The sequence below is a fragment of the Rhinoderma darwinii genome, chromosome 3, assembly GCF_050947455.1.
Source record: "Rhinoderma darwinii isolate aRhiDar2 chromosome 3, aRhiDar2.hap1, whole genome shotgun sequence".
Classification (NCBI taxonomy): Eukaryota; Metazoa; Chordata; class Amphibia; order Anura; family Rhinodermatidae; genus Rhinoderma; species Rhinoderma darwinii.
The window spans coordinates 291,038,638-291,055,901 of record NC_134689.1 but is presented as its reverse complement, the minus strand read 5'-3'; the positions used below and the strand labels follow the sequence as shown (position 1 = coordinate 291,055,901).

Genomic DNA, 17,264 nt, shown 5'->3' with positions numbered 1-17,264 from the left:
TTATGTGGGGCAGGATACTGTGTGGAGGGCAGTTGTGGGAGCATTATAGGGTGTGGAGGACAGTTATGGGGGCATTAAACTCTATGGGGGTAATATACTGGGGAGGGCAACTATAGGGGCACTATGTTGTGTGGAGGCAGCTATGGGGGGCATTATACTGTGGGGATCACTATGGGGCAATATACTGTGTAGGAGCAGTGTCAGGGGGTATATTATATACAGTAGTATATAGCAGGCTCAGGGAATAAATATAAATTCAATGGCGTAGCATTCAAAAAGGGGTGTGGTCTAAATCGTTCATTAATCGTAATTGAAGTTACATGTTCAATTAATCGTGATTTTGATTTAGGTCATAATCGCCCAGCCCTACTTCCGATCATTGTGCCCTAATATTTTCAAATTGGCTTTTGACTCTTCTTATTAATAAAGGAAATGCTTAACCCCTTATGGTCGCAGCCTTGTTTTGGCCCTAAGGCTCAGAGCCCATTTTTTAAATCTGACATATTTCACTTTATGTGGTAATAACTTTGAAATGCTTAAACCTATCCAAGCGATTCTGAGATTATTTTCTCTCGAGACATTGGGCTTTATGTTAGTGGTAAAATGTGGTCGATATATTCAGTGTTTATTTGTGAAAAATTACAAAATTTAGAAAAAAAAATAGCATTTTTCTGAATTTAAATGCAACTGCTTGTAAAACAGACGGTTATACCACCCAAAATAGTTAATAGTTCACATTTCCCATATGTCTACTTTAGATTGGCATCGGTTTTTGAACATTCTTTTATTTTTCTTGGACTTTACAAGGCCTAGAACATCAATTTTTCATATTTTTAAGAAAAGTTCAAAAGCTTTTTTTTTAAGGTACCTCTTGAGTTCTGAAGTGGCTTTGAGGGGCCTATGTATTAGAAACCCTGATAAAACACCCCATTTTAGAAACTAGACCCCTCAAAGTATTCAAAACAGCATTTAGAAAGTTTTTTAACCCTTTAGGCTTTTTACAGGAATTAAAGCAAATTGGAGGTGAAATTTGCAAATTTCATTTTTCTTGCTGAATTTCAATTTTATTAAATTTTTTTTTCTGTAACACAGAAGGTTTTACCAGAGAAACACTACTAAATATGTATTTTACAGATTCTGCAGTTTTTAGAAATATCCCACATGTGGCTCTAGTGCGCTCGTGGACTAAAACACAAGCCCCAGAAGCAAAGAAGCACCTACTGCATTTTGGGGCCTCTTTTTTTATTAGAATATATTTTAGGCAGCATGCCAGGTTTGAAGAGGTGTTGCGGTGCCAAAACAGTCGGAATCCCTCAAAAGCGACCCCATTTTGGAAACTGCACCCCTCAAGGAATTAATTTATGGTTGTTGTCACCATTTTGACCCCACCGGGTTTTCACAGCTTATATTTGAAGTGGGCTGTAAAATTAAAAAAATGAATTTTTTTCCACCAAGATGTCATTTTTTTATAAAAATTTCATATTTTCACCGGGAACAAAATATCCCCTTTCGTTGCCCAATTTGTCCTGAGTGCGGCAATACCCCATTTGTGGTGATAAACTGCAGTTTGGGCCCATGGGAGGGCTCAGAAGGAAAGGAGCGCTATGTGTTCTTTGGAGTCCAGATTTTGCTGGATTGGTTTTCGGGTGCCATGTCGCATTTGCAGAGCCCCAGAGGTACCAGTATAGTTGAAACCCCCCAAGAAATGACCCCAGTTTGGAAACTACACCCCTCAAGGAATTCATTTATGGGTGTTGTGACCATTTAGACACCACAAGTTTTTCACAGAATTTATTTGAATTGGGCTGGGAATTAAAAAATAAAATTAAAAAAATGTACAATAAGATGTCGTTTTGGCTCAAAATGTCTTATTTTTACAAGAAATAAAATACCCCATTTTGATGCCCAATTTGTCCTGAGTGCGGCAATACCCCATTTGTGGCTATAAACTGCGTTTGGGCCCATGGGAGTGCTCAGAAGGAAAGTACCACGATTTGGCCTACTGGGGATTTTCCTCATTCGAAGTCATGTATGCAGAAGCCCCTGAGGTACCAGTACAGTTGAAACCCCCCGAGAAGTGACCCCGTTTTAAAAACGACACCCTTAAGGCATTCATCTAGAGGTGTAGTGAGCATTTTGACAGGATACATACACCCCATAAACTGTAATGTGGGTTCTCACGGGTATGGCAATACCCTACATGTGGCTGTTATCAGCTGCCTGGGCACACAGCAGGGCTCAGAAGGGAAAGATGAGGGGGATAAGCTGTGCGGAGTGCATCAGGGTAGATTAAAAATCAAGGGATGTATGATAAATTTTAAAACCCTTTCATACAGAGCTCTGGATTTTTGTGACACGTGTCACATTGATATATTGTGTCCTCCCTTATCCCCCTCTTATAGCAGACTTTGCACCTTTGTTGACTTTTTCCCTTCTTGGCAGTTTGGGGAACTTCTCCTGGAAAGTGTTGCCTTGGTATGATGCGTGTGGTCTCGCTTCCAGAAGTATTGTCTGTCCCCCCCCCCCTTCTCGGTCCCTAAAGATTAGGTTCTTGATAACCACCTCTTGAAATTCCAGGAAAGTTCCCGTCTGGCCTACACATCAACAACACCGAAAAAGGCCATACTTACAAATGGACACAGCCAGGCCAGAAATGCTGATGAAAGGGCGAGCAGGTGCTTTAAATAATAATAGCCACTCCCACTAGTCTTGAGGGGAGTGGTGTGTGGTGCATGGGATGTGTAGTAAGAAATAATAAATGAATAGTGTGTGTGCAAGTGTAATACTATAAGTGAAATATAGGGGGCAGTAATAAATGAAGTGCCTCAATAGCACCCCTTTATCCATTTATTTCTATTGAGGCACTTCATTTATTACTGCCCCCTATATTTCACTTATAGTATTACACTTGCACACACACTATTCATTTATTATTTCTTACTACACATCCCATGCACCACACACCACTCCCCTCAAGACTAGTGGGAGTGGCTATTATTATTTAAAGCACCTGCTCGCCCTTTCATCAGCATTTCTGGCCTGGCTGTGTCCATTTGTAAGTATGGCCTTTTTCGGTGTTTTTGTATATGTCCCTGTGTTTTTATCGGTTCTGCCTACACATCAACGTAGCACGTACGCATTGTACAATGCCATCTGTATGATGTGCACGGCCAGCTTCTTATACCACACCGCATGGCGCTGTAGGGCTTCAGGACTTGATCTGACAAGTCCACCTCTCCCATGTACCTATTGTAGTCCAGGATGCAGTCTGGTTTGGGGGTCTCTGTACTGGTACATGGGTACTGGTGTGGCATCTCGTCTTGTACGTGACACACAATATGTTGCTGCTAGATTGTGCCCTGCTCTCACCCCTTCTGAGTGTTTGCCCAAGCAGAGTCTTAAGGAGTTCTAGCAGTGCCGCATGCCGCAGGACTTATGGAAGCGAGGCACTTGACGAGTGGGACGCTGGTATAAACATTATCCAGATAGAGGTGGTAACCCTGGTCCAGCAGTGGGTGCACCAAATCCCACACAATTTTTGCATTAACTCCCAGTAAGGGGGGGCATTCTGGGGGCTGAATACTCGTGTCCTTCCCTTCATATATCCTAAATCTGTAGGTATACCATGATGCACTCTCACACAGCTTATACATCTTCACGCCATACCTTGCCCTCTTACTCGGCAGGTACTGGCGGAATTGAAGCCTCCCTTTAAAATGTACCAGGGACACATCAATAGAAATACACTTCTCGGGGGTGTATGCTTGGGCAAACCGGGCACTGAAATGGTCTAATAGGGGTCTCAGTTTATGCAAACGGTCAAAACTGGGGTCATCTCAGGGTGGGCACGGCTCATTATCAGTATAATGTAAGAAGCAAAGTATTGCCTCATATTTATGTTTTTTTTTTTTAGGTTCCAGTTCAGTTCAGAAGTGGCTTTGAGGGACCTATATATTAGAAACCCCCATAAAACACCCCATTTTAGAAACTAGACCCCCTCAAAGTATTCACAACAGCATATAGAAAGTTTATTAACCCTTTAGGTGTTTCACAGGAATGTAGAGCAAAGTAGAGGTGAAATTTACATATTTCTTTTTTTGTCATAAAATCCTTTTTATTCCATTTTTTTTTTTCCTGTAAAACAGAAGGTTTTACCAGGGAAACGCAACTCAATACGTATTGCCCAGATTCTGCAGTTTTGAGAAATATCCCACATGTGGCCCTAGTGCGGTAATGGATTGAAGCACCGGCCTCAGAAGCAAAGGAGCACCTAGTGGATTTTGAGCCCTCCTTTTTATTAGGCACTATGTCCGGTTTGAAGAGGTCTTGTGGTGCCAAAACAGTGGAAACCCCCAAAAGTTACCCCATTTTGGAAACTAGACCCCTTGAGGAATTAATTGTAGTTTTCATGGGGTGCATGCGACTTTTTGATCAGTTTTTATTCTATTTTAAAGAGGCGTGGTGAGTAAAAAACAGCAATTCTATTTTTTTTTTTTTTTTTTTTTTTACAGCGTTATATAAATATATAAATGACATATTCACTTTATTTTGCAGGTCGATACGATTACGGCGATACCAGATGTTTATAGTTATTTTTATGTCTTTTTGCGTTTGCACAATTAAAATACTTTTTGTAAAAAATCATTTACTTTTTGTGTTGCCTTATTCTAAGGTCCATAACTTTTTTATTTTTCCATCAAGAAAGCTGTGCGATTACTTGTTTTTTGCGTAACAAACTACATTCGATCAGTACCATTTTTTGGTACATGCGACTTTTTGATCTCATTTTATACAATTTTTTGGGAGGTGAAGTGACCAAACAATTGTGATTCTGGTACGGTTTATTATTATTTTCTTTTATGGCGTTCACCGCGCGGGATAAATAACAAAATCATTTTGTAGTTCAGGCTGTTATGGACGCGGCAATACCAATTATGTATAGTTTAGTTGTTTATTTTTATTAATAATAAGGACTGATAAAAAGAAGAATCCCCCTTTTTCCCTTATTACTTTTCTAACTTTTTTTTTTTTCATTTTACAATTTTTTTTTAAACTTTTTGTTTTACTTTATTACTTTGTCCCACTAGGGGACTTGAGGGCAGGAGGCCCTGATCGCAATTCTAATACACTGCACTACATGCGTAGTGCAGTGTATCAGAGCTGTCAGCTACTCACTGACAGCAAGCATAGTGGGTCCTGACTTAGTCAGGACCCACTAGGCTTCCGTAGATGGCATAGCCGGACGCCATTATTAGGCGCTCCGGTTGCCATAGCAACCATCACCGCCCGCTATCGTGTAGCAGGCCGTTGGTGATAGTTTAACCCCTAAGAAGCCGCGATCGCTTTTGAACACGGCTTCTATTGTTGATCAGCGGGGACACATCTATCTGTCCCCGCTGAAGGAGCTGCGGCAACTGCTGTACGAGACAGCCTCTGTCACAGCTCCTGTATGTGTCGGGAGGACGGCCGAAATGTCAGTTTCTCCCGCGACGTACTATTCAGTCACTGAGCGCGAACGATGCACTTAGCACGACGGAATAGTACGTAACTGAGCACGAAGGGGTTAACAAGCTTATCAAAGTATCTGTCGCTCATGTGGTAAACCATTTTGTTTTCCTATAGTTTGCTTATGAAAAATGTTGATGTAAATATAATGAATTTTTATATTCTATTTGTTTGCAGTGCCTATTGGATCTATAACGCCAGTAAAACTTTTTGCGATGATGAAAGACCCAGATATTAATGTTGTTATAATGGATGCACGCAGAGCTAAGGATTTTGAGGAATCTCATATTAAATCTGCTATAAATGTCCCTGAAGAGGCCGTATCTCCTGGGTATGTATGTGACCGTTATCAGATCTGCCATTTTCTTTGGAACAGGCTTTGGTTTATAATTGTATGTCCATTTCGGCCCCACCGCTGGGACCCCCAGCGTTTGCGAGAACAGGGACCCTGTACCCCCTGTTCCTCTTCACTGCACCCCCCCCGCAGTAAAAAGGAACTTGTATGGAGCGTTGGTCGAGCATGCGCCCGCCACACCACACACTTTACTCTGCTGTTTCCGTCATTACCAAAGACTTTGAATGCAGTGTCAAAGCATATGCTTGACTGCCACTCCATTCAATGTCCTCCTCACTATGGGACGAACAGTGAGGAGGAAGTGTGTGTGTGTGTGTGTGTGTGTGTGTGTCTTGTATTCTAAGTGGGTTATAGTGTAATACAAATTGGATAATAAAATGTTATCGAAAATGTCAAAGTGCATAAAAGTAATACAAAAAATCTTAATAAATCAAATTATTAATTTTGTATTTTTTTTTTAAATAAAAGATAAAACGTCCCTACCTCACTAGCCCTATGAACCGAATGCTGACAAATGTTCCCTAACACTATCCCTAACTAACTATTTCTAACTAATTGCCCCCCTAACGTATAAGGTGTATGATAGGCTGTTTGAACACATCACTCGTTGTTGCCATGGGTAAAAGGGGCGATTTATTAGAGTTGCAAAAATGGATGATTATTGGTTTTCGGACCTAGGGTGGCAGTATTTCTCAAACAGCCTAGTTTGTGAACTGTTTGTGTGCTGCTGTGGTAAAAGTGTATCGTGAGTGGACAAATGGCAATAACAGACGTGGAAATTGCGGAGCACCACGCGCCATTGATGTGAGAGGTGAACGTCGGCGCGAGGGCTGAGCGACACGCTATAGCGGAGCAGCTCACCATGAAAATCAAACGGGGGATTACCAGACGTGTGTCTAAAACAACAGTTCAGCGAACCCTACTGCGCATGGGACTCCGAAGCAGATGGATGGTCACTGCTCCTATGCTAACAAAGGAGCATCGGGGAAAAAAGGTTTCAATTTGCACAACTTTATCGGAATTGGACCACCAATGATTGGCAAAGGGTTGCCTTCTCCGATGAGTCACGTTTTCTGCTTCATCGTACGGATGGACGTTGGCGTGTCTGGCGAGAAACATCCGAGAACAAACACCCTGCAAACATTGCTGGAAGAACACAAGCTGGTGGCGGCAGCGTTATGGTCTGGGGGATTTTTTCCTGACATTCTCTGGGCCACTCATCCATGTGGAAGACACTCTAAACCGATTTGGGTATGAATCCATCGTTGCAGATCACGTCCACCCATACATTCTGCTTATCTTCCAGCAAGACAATGCAATATGTCACACGTCTAGAAATGTCCGACAGTAATTGGAAGAGCATGACCAAGACTTCCAAGTACGCCCCTGGCTCCCTAATTCTCCAGACTTTAACCCAATTAAATATTTGTGGGACCACCTCAATGGTCTTGTTCGCTCTATGGATCCCCCCCCCCCCCCGACGCACCCTCCAGCAGATGTGGGATGCATTGCAATCAGCATGGCTCCAGATACCTGCGACAACCTACCAGCACCTTTATTGAGTCACTCCCAGCCCGTCTAGCTGCTGTCCGTGCTGCACATGGATAAGTTGAGGTGTTTGGGGTACTGGGAGTCCTCAGAGGGGACTTTGGGCCACACTATCAGGGAGACCAAGCACACCGCTCCGATCTCCACTCCTGAGCTGTATTGTAAGACTACCCCATATGTATTTTACTAATACTATTTGTATTGCTTTTAGATTTACCTCAACAAGAATTGAGAGCAGTCTACCAGAAGCGTCAAAGCATTTTTGGGACACCCGACGTCATGCAGATTATATTATTTTGCTGGACTGGTTCAGTTCTGTCAGTGACTTAAAACTTGGAACAACTCTTCAGAGCTTAAAAGATGCTCTTTTTAAGGTAAATATGAATTGGCTCATGAGAACAGTGGAAAAGTCACTAGTTACATTTTAAGATTGCCATAAAGTACAGTATTTAGATGTAGTGAATTTTTTTTTGTGTTGCTTTTAAAAGGGATGTCATCAGATTTATACACCGCAAACGGCTACAATGATAGCATGAATGCCAGATTAGATAAATCCAAAGCTTCCCCTGTGCCCAGCTTAACGTTTCCTTGGAGTATTCCTATCTTTGACATTTTATGGCATGTTTGATATGCCATTAATGTCGCTGTGCTACGCAGTTTCCATATTTCCCATTCACTTCTATGGCAGTACAGGAAACTGTTTCAAAACGTGCTCGGCTGTTTCCGAAAATCCCGGAGCCCAGCGACCGCGCATAACGCAGTGCTCAGAGGGCCCCCTTCTAGAGGTAGGTGTAAGTTTCACCTCTGGTACCCGCACTTGTCGGACATTTGTGACATATACTGTGGATATGCCATAAATGTCTTTAAGAAATTAAGTTGAATAGATTCCCACTTCATATGCCGATTAATCTTGGTGTCCGCTGGGCGTAGTTCTAACGCAGTAGAGTCCTCTCAGAACACTAAACTCGCACTGATTGGCTTTATTCACTTTCCCTTTTGTTCACTTCATCAACAAGCCTGATCCAAGTCTTGCGTACAACCACAAGGATTAATTCCAGTGCCTGTACAGCGGACATAACTTGTCGTCGACTCCATATTGCCACTGCGCAGGCGCTGGAATGAATCCTTTCAGCACTTGTGTGAGACTTGGACCAGTCTTGATAATGTAGCTAATAAAAGGGCTTATAGCTTATCTCTATCGTTTTGATCCAGGATAGAATCCATTATAGTCACGCCCTCACTATTGTGTCTAGTTTATAGCCCACTCAATCTGTTTCCATACTTGTGCTGTAACATTGTTAACCCCTTCCTGCAAATGGACGTAAATATATGTCCTACTGGAGGATAGTATGGAGCGGGCTTACGAGCTGAGCCTGCTTCATATGCAACGGGTGTCATCTGTGTATTACAGCTGACACCCTGCTGTAACAGCCGGGATCAGAGATAACTGTCAACCCATCGCCCCCTCAACGCCATCTTTTGAGGGCATATGGATATCAATAGCGGTGCCCCCTCCCCCCCTAATAGCCACTCTGGAGGACTTGGGGCAAATTCAAATCCATACATTTTGAATGATCACCATGTAACAATTAATTTTCGCCGCAGTCGCAAGGTACTAGACCTCTCATTGTAAATGCACAAAATGATAAACGATAAATGTATAATTTATTGTTGGTTAAAACTGGTAGAACATAGCTAGAACAATCAAATGTGCATTCTAAAGACAATCCTAGTTCATAGTTGTAGTGATGTAAATGTCCATCTCACACTTGTAATAATTTTGAGAGTCAGGGATTGGTAATGGGTTGCATTAGGAATACTGTGTTGTGTAAACGGGCATTCAGTATGTGAGGACTGTACATGTGACTTAAGAGGTCTGACGCATATGTAAACCTCATAATATAGCTGTATGTAATAATTTGTTTATAGTGGGAAACTAAGGCGATCTTGAAAAGTGAGCCTTTAGTATTGGATGGTGGTTATGAAAATTGGCTTTTTTGCTATCCGATGTACACCACAAATGGCAAAGTGTCTGTGCCGAGAAGAAGCCAAGATGAAAACACCGTCTTGTCATGTAAGTGCACAGTTGTAAAAGGTGTTTATACTGTTTATTTGTATTTGAAAAGTAGAACAGTCTAAGGCCTCATTCACATGATCGTATTTTTGCAGCCAAAATGTATTCACATTTTTGCAGATAAATTGCAGACCCATTCATTTTAATGGCCCCATGCACACAACCGTGCTTTTTATGGATCCGGGCTGGGGCCGCGAATCCATGCCGCAAAAACTCAGGACAAGTCATTATACTATCTGCAATTGTGGTACAGACTCACCAATAGAAGTTTATGGGACCGTGAAAATTGCAGACGGCTTACGGGTTGCTGTCCAGGTATAGCCGCAATAGCGAATAGGTTACCTAGTGACGCAAGGGACTTTCCCAGTTGTCTAGACTCGAGGCTGGGAGGAGAATTAATTTATGCACAATCCACAGCAGACTACAGTGAAGAAGGATGTCACAGGCAGTTGTTTAACTTGTATATCTCATTACACTGGTGCATGACCGCCCATGCATTTAGGATAAGTGGCAGGGTGGGTACCAGGACCGTAACCTCAAGGACCAGGCCTGGAAAGAAGTTGCTGTGGCACTCCATCAAGTGGAGTGGGAGAAGGCGACGAGGGCACAGCGAAAAAGACTCTGTAAGTATCGCCCAATACCTATGCACCTTCGCCCTTTGCAGCCATGTTGGTTTTTATGTCATGATAATACAGTTTTTTTTTTTTTTCTAGTGAATCGAGTTAAGACCCGCTGGAACAGCTGCCAGGACCAGTTCCATTGGGAACTGAAGGAGAAGGGCAAGAGTGGGGACGGACGCAAGCCAAGGCGCCCCTACCTGTACACCCAGAAGCTTATGTTCCTGACAAATGTCATGTACACTGGCCCGTAAGGCTACATTACATATACTTGTCCAGTGACGCATGAGGCAATTCTATGTGCCAGGGACCCGCCTGGTACCTAGCATACTTCCATCCGTTAATTTCTGCTATGCAGATTGTGTGAAGTTAGGGCCTACTATGACGCATGGAGTAATGCTACGTAACATGGACCCCTCTGGTACCTAGCAAACTTCCATCCATCAACCTCTGCTATCTTCATTGTGTGTAATTATGGCCGACTCAAAGATCATATGTATCCAAGACTGAGTTTAGAAGCGTTCATTATTTTTATTTTCTCACTACATAGAGCAAAGGACAATCTCTAGCAGACAAAGGTGGACTCGGACGAGATACAGCTTGAAGCTGGACCTGTGGAGGCACGATCTCCAGCGACAGACTTCACACCAAGTAGCCCACCAGAGTCCACTGCAGAGAGCAACCCTTTACTTCTACAGACAGATAATACACCACCCTCCAGGCCACCTGTCCGTCACAGGGTGCATAATGTTGCCCCCACACATGCCACTCCGGATTCAAGGGCTCAGAGCGATACACAGGTGTTGGAACATCTGAGGAGCTGGAGCCAAGAAACACAGGAGGACATTTTCTGCCACAGCCTGGCTCAGCTACTGAAGAGGGTCCCATTGGAGAGGCAGATAAGATGCCACACCACTCTATTGGGGCGGTGGAGGTGTTCAGCTCCAATGGCGATCCGCGGCCGCTATTCCAGGCAGTGGAATACTTCCAATGCACAGCAGAGGAACCACCACCACCACGGCCAAGCAGCAGAGGCCATACCTGCGGGACACTACACAGCCACTGTTTTCACAGGACAGGGGAATGTTTCAGCAACGTGGCCCATGTGTTCAGCACTGCAGCTACCACCCCCAACAACATGGGCACGGTTATATGCACACACAGCGTAAATACCAGACAGTATGATTTTTTTATTTTTTTTTATTTTTTTAAATTTATTTTTTTAATCTTTTTTCCACTTTGTTCGATATTCTTTTTTTAATGTTCTATTTTCACAATTTTTATTTTTTACACGGGATAATGAGAGATTCGTTTGTATTTCTGCACACTATACCCGAGATTGAGGGGGAAAAAATTAAAACCAAAAATTAACCATAAATTTTGAAAAAAAAAGTGGACAAAAAGAAAAGGAAAAAAGGATTTTTGCAGAATACTTTAAGATCGCAACCCACGTTAAGGGTCCTCATTCTCTTGCGAGTCTCTAGACTAAATAAACTAAACAACTAAACTAAACTTGAAAGGCAACAGTCCAGAACCAAAGTTTCTAGCGGATAGCATCCATCTGCCATGAAACCACTCCCACATGTGACAGAAAGTAGTCACCATAGATTTCCCAGATAGCCAGTCCTGACACTCCAGGGCTTCCATACTGGTTCTGTTCCAGAGGGATGGTTGATGTCTGCTTGTACTGCTGCATCTCACCGCCCAACGCAGCATCGTGAATCCGGCAGAAGTTGTGGAGTATGACACTGGCTCGGATAACCAGCAGCACATTATTCAGACTTCTATGCAAAGAGGACTGGAATACCCGCCACCTACTGCTGAGAATCGCAAAGGCTCACTTCACGTACCGTCTAGCACGGGTAATACGGTAGTTTAAAAATGCGCCTCCGGTCATCCAAACCACGCCTGGCGAATGAATGCAACAGGAAAGTACAAAGCCTTCATCAGCCACAATGACAAATGGCGCTGGGGGTGCAAAAGATCCAGGCAGATGTCTTGGTTCTAGAATGGTGAGCTGGTTGGACTGAAGTCGTTCACCCTTCCTTCTAATTGAAGTATAGGGACCCTGAGTGAGGTGGCTTTTTCACACTGTGATTCCCATCCAGCGTGCCAGCACAGTTTGGAAATTGTGCACAGTTATAAAAGCTCTCGACAATCCAAAGCTATTCTTCTGCCTTGGACTGTGGCATCACAGTCACTGCCAGATCATTTTCGCAGGTTAGTTGAATGATCTGCAAAATGGTGGAGGAATCCAGCAGAAACTCTAAATACAGCAATGCAAACGAGTACCCAGTTGCCAAGTATCTGGGGAAAAAACCCAAAAACTTTTATTAGTGCTATCGGTACCATGCAGACATGGCAATAAGTAAAGGGGATACCTATCGTTATACTAGCTGTACCAGAGCCACATGACTGAAATGGGAAAGGGGACATTATGTGTTCTTACTTGAGCATGGCGATTAGCCGTTCCTCTGGAGAGATGCACCGTCGCATGTTGAGTCCAGGACGCAGGTCCGATAGCAGATGGTCAAAGGCGGAGATGGACAGACGGCAGTAGCTGTGAAACTTGTCCGGGTGCTGTCGCAAGTTAGTGTAGAGGGTGTGGAAATAACACTTCCTAGGCCATTGGTAGACAGTGGGGTGAACTTAATACCTCCAGCTCCTCCTCTTCGGTTCTTCTTCCAGCATTGGGGAATGCAGTCTGAATCGCCGATAGAGGAGGCACGGCAGGAAAACATCATTCGCAGGACATCTTTGCAGTGTAGGAATCGACAGAAACCAGAGCTAGATCAGACAGAACTCTCATCAAAGCAAAAACGCAAGAGAAATGGCGCAAGAGAAATGGCGCCAGAGCGATCATGTGACCACTTTAGGGGGTTGGCACTAGTAGTGACATAATTTCCAGCCTTCCGCATTTTTTTTGTGGATCCTTGAATACTGATGACACATGGATGCACTGCGGATAGGTTTTTCAGACAAATGGTCCGGCAACGGATCCGTGCTTTTGCGCACAGCAAAAACACTATGGTCGTGTGCATGAGGCCTAAGATGTTAATTTTCGGAATTTCACTTCATTGCTATGTATAGTATAGCATTATCATTATTGTTAATGATTTATTTCTAATAAAGAAATGTGGAAAACGTTTTTTTAATATCCTACCTCTTATGCAGTAGTATGATCGCTTGATATAACTGATGCTGTACTACTGCTAGGTTCTGATGACAAGATGTCCTGTTCTGTTACATGCAGTGTTGTAGATTCAAATCACCATCTGTATCAACATCTACATTCTGACTGTCTTGACTAGTGACTTGTGTTTGTGACCAAATTTTTAAATCGAAGTAAAATATTAAAAATGAAGTCTTGTTTTCAAACACCGCTTACTGTACACCATTTTTAATTCAGCAGATCCCTTGGTGATTAGTCGATCACAAGGATTCCTGCTTTTATTGAATGGAGAACTGCTTGACAAGTAAAATCAGTAGTTACCTGCATAATGCATGAGCAACAGTGGTCCTTTACTAAAAGAGGAGGTGGTCCCTGTTGGGAGTAACCCCTGTATTCCCTCCATATGCCCTACTAGGACATATATGAGAAGTGCTTGTCTAAAGCATAGAACCTTATTCGTACAAGTTATACACACCACATGACAGCCTCCCATCAGTTTCCTTTTCTTTTTTCATACTTGATTTAATATTTTTATTTTTATTTTTTTTACTAGTGAACTTAAGCTATCCCTCTCTGGAAGAGCCGCCATCCCCTCCACCTGCTGTTCAGGTTAAACTTTCTCCAGTACATACACCAGATGTACAAGATGGGGAAAGAAAAGTAATTAAAACAGAAATAACAGAAGAAGCTGTCAGTATAATTCAGAAGACCGATCCTGCAGTCATAATACAGCCATCAGATCCGGCCAAGCTTACCCCACAGGTAAGTTTTATTCATTACTTAAATACAATTGTGCAGCTTCCATAATAAAATTGTTATTGCTAATGGGTCATTTGTGACGTTTGCTTTGACAGTTTATTTTGTTGTCCATCCTTCCACGATACTGTCACACAACATAATGATTTCATGATCCACAACAGGATGGGTATCTGAACTGGCCACATCCTTTTCTACTGACTGCAAGTCTGTGTGTGTGTAAATGAAAGATAACCACTAACACTTCTTGATGTAACCTGACAAGTTGCTCTACAGCATTTATTACTGGTAAATGGCAAAATCGTAACGTTACAGAATATAAGTAATATAATTGGCAGAATTGCTCCTTTTAGCAATGGGAGCTTTCTTATCCTACAGATATATGCATATTGCTAAAATGGTGGCCCAACAATTTCTATTCCAAAATCCTAGTTCAAATTATTCTAAACCCCATTGGTAGTCCCCATTGATACAGCGAATGTGTTCAAATTTTGTGGCCTCTTATTCAACATGGTGCCGATCATTATGTCCTACTGGAGCACGGATATACTGTATGACACCCCAATTTTCTATATGGCAATGCCCAGGACACGCTTTGGAGCGATCGTGAGGTTCCTACATTATGATAATTTGCAGTGCCCACCCCGAGTTAACCCCAGTTTTGACTGCTTGTTTAAAATTAGGTGCTTCATAGGCCATTACAGTGCCGAGTTTGCCAGGTTTACACCCCCGTGAAGTGCATTTCTTTTGATAAGACCAAGGTACATTTTAAAAGGAGGCTTCAATTCCACTGGCACCTGCCAAACAGGAGAGCAAGGTATAGGCTGAATATGAATAAGTTGTGCGAAAGTTCATCAGGGTACATCCACAGGTTTAGGGTTTTCCAATAGGAAGGTCTCCAGGATTGAAACCCCAGAATGCCCCCCTTCTTGGGAGTTACAGGAAAAATAGTGTGGGATTTACTGCACCCACTGCTGGGCCAGGGGTACCACTTCTACACCAGAGTTCCCCTATTGAAGTGCTTTCAAAAGTACAGTGGCATGTTAGATAAAAATAGAGAAGCCTCCCATGTTCGCTGCTTGGGCAAACACACTGAAGGGCCAATAGTAGGGCATTATGCAGCGACAACGCATTGGGTCTCAAGTCTAAGGACAAAATGGATCTCCTTATATTGAGCACATTACATGGCGACAGCAGCTCCTTTGTCCTATTACAAGGTACCAGAACAGAAACTCCCAAGCCAGACTACATCGTGGACTATAATAGAGACATGGGAGGGGTTGATCTTTCCGATCAAGTGCTGAAGCCGTATATAGCCATGCGGAAATCTAGGCTCTGGTACTAAAAGATGGTTTGGCACATCATGCAAATCGCACTGTATAATGCATACGTGCTACATCAATGTGCAGGCCAGAGGCGGACATTTCTGGACTTCCAAGCGGTGGAGATCAAGGCTCTAATATTTCGGGAATAGGAAGGGGGGGTGGCAGTATTTCTGTAATTGAGGCCACACGCATTGTACCAGGGCAACACTTTTTCAAGCAAAATCTCCTCCATTGGTAAGAAGGGAAGGACCCAAAAAAAGGTGCAAAGTGTGTTACAAAAGGGGATAAGAAAGGACACCATTCACCATTGCGAAAGTGCCCCACACAACCTTGCCCGTTGAAAAAGGCCTCCTTCAAGGCACCCCTTATATTTTTCATTATTTATTGGAATTCCCTTATCTTTTACCCTGATGTACTCCGCACAGCTTATGCATATGTCTTTTTCTCCTATTGTCCTTGTGAAAAAAAAAATTTTTTTTAACTTAAAACTACATTTAATTAGAAAAAAACCTCGCACCAGGCATAGCAAGACGCCGACTGTTCCTCCACGTGTATCTCTTCCGAAGTCCTAATAAGAAACTATCCGGAAAAAAAGATGTCTAACCGGAGCTTCTAAATGGACTCTAGAATATTGGGTAAACCATTTTTACCCATACACAATATTGTAAAAAAAAAAAAGTTACATTTTTGCAAAAGATAAACGGTTTCCTATTCCGTACGTGCTCTACTTTACATACTATGTCTGCTAGAGACCGTGAAAGCGTCTCTTTAAGCACGTTACACCCGTTTGCTTGTTTAAATAAGCTCTGCATACTATTTTCCCTTTGTCTCCCAACTGTAGTCACTTGGGGGGGGTTCCTACTTTTTTTTGTCCCTCAGAGGTTTTGCAAATGCGACATCACGCCCGCAAACCATTCAAGCAAAATATGAGCTCCAAATTCTAAATGGACCTCATTCTGAGCCCTGCCGTGTGCCCAAATAGCAGTTTATTACCACATAATGGGGTATTGCCGTACTTGGGAGAAATTGATTGCTTTACAAATGTTTGGGTGATTTTACTGCTTTATTCCTTGTACAAAATGCTATGTTTTATTGGAGAAAATGTCGAATTTCATTTTCATGACTCCATTTAAATAAATTCGATGAAACTCGTGTGGGGTCAAAATGCTCACTTCACCCCTAGATGTATTTCTTAGGGGATGTAGTTTCTGAAATTCGGATCGCTTTGCGGGTGTTATATTTTTTGTCACCTCAAGGCCTTCTCAAACCTGACATGGTGCCTAAAATATATTCTAATAAAAAGAAGGCCCCAAAATCCACAAACTTCTCCTTCATTCCTAAGGCCTGTGTTGCAGTCAAGCACACTAGTGCCACCATATGGGATATTTCTAAAAACTGCAGAATCTGGATAATAAATATTGAGTTGTGTTTCTCTGTTAACACTTGCTGTGTTACAGCATAAAAAGGATTAAAATTGAATATCTGCAAAAAAAATTAAAAAATTTGTAATGAAGGGGGTAGGGAAACAGTCAAGTGAGCCCTAATCTACCCGCCACTCAGTCCCTGCCTACTTACAACGACCCGCCCTAGGCGCCAGGGTACAACTGGGTGACGGTCCCTACGCTCAATAAGTGCACGACAGACAAACAGACAAGGGTACACAGAAGCAAGGGGAAATGGGGCAGTTGCCCACGGCAACACCGTGAACAACAAGAGTGATGAACGAGCCGAGTCAAACCGGGAGTGTACGAGGTACAAAACGCAGAGCAGGAGAGTAGTGAACAAGCCGAGTCAAACCAGGAGTGTACGAGGTACCAAACGCAGAGCAGGAGAGTAGTCGGTAAGCCAGGGTCATATGAAGCAGGGTCAAATAGTACAGAAGCTGCAGCAGGGCTAGGAAACCAAACGAGAA

At 42.8% G+C, this 17,264-nt stretch overlaps 1 protein-coding gene across 3 annotated transcripts in view; it reads left to right on the top strand.

Moving 5' to 3' along the window:
• Nucleotides 1-17,264, top strand: part of USP8 (ubiquitin specific peptidase 8) — a 75,899-nt gene that overhangs the window by 42,758 nt on the left and 15,877 nt on the right. For all 3 annotated transcript variants that reach the window (XM_075858051.1, XM_075858053.1, XM_075858052.1), the window contains exons 7-10: nt 5,683-5,836; nt 7,620-7,782; nt 9,338-9,482; nt 13,825-14,033. In XM_075858051.1, coding sequence (XP_075714166.1) covers nt 5,683-5,836; nt 7,620-7,782; nt 9,338-9,482; nt 13,825-14,033 — 671 coding nt within the window. The remainder of the gene's footprint in view (nt 1-5,682; nt 5,837-7,619; nt 7,783-9,337; nt 9,483-13,824; nt 14,034-17,264) is intronic.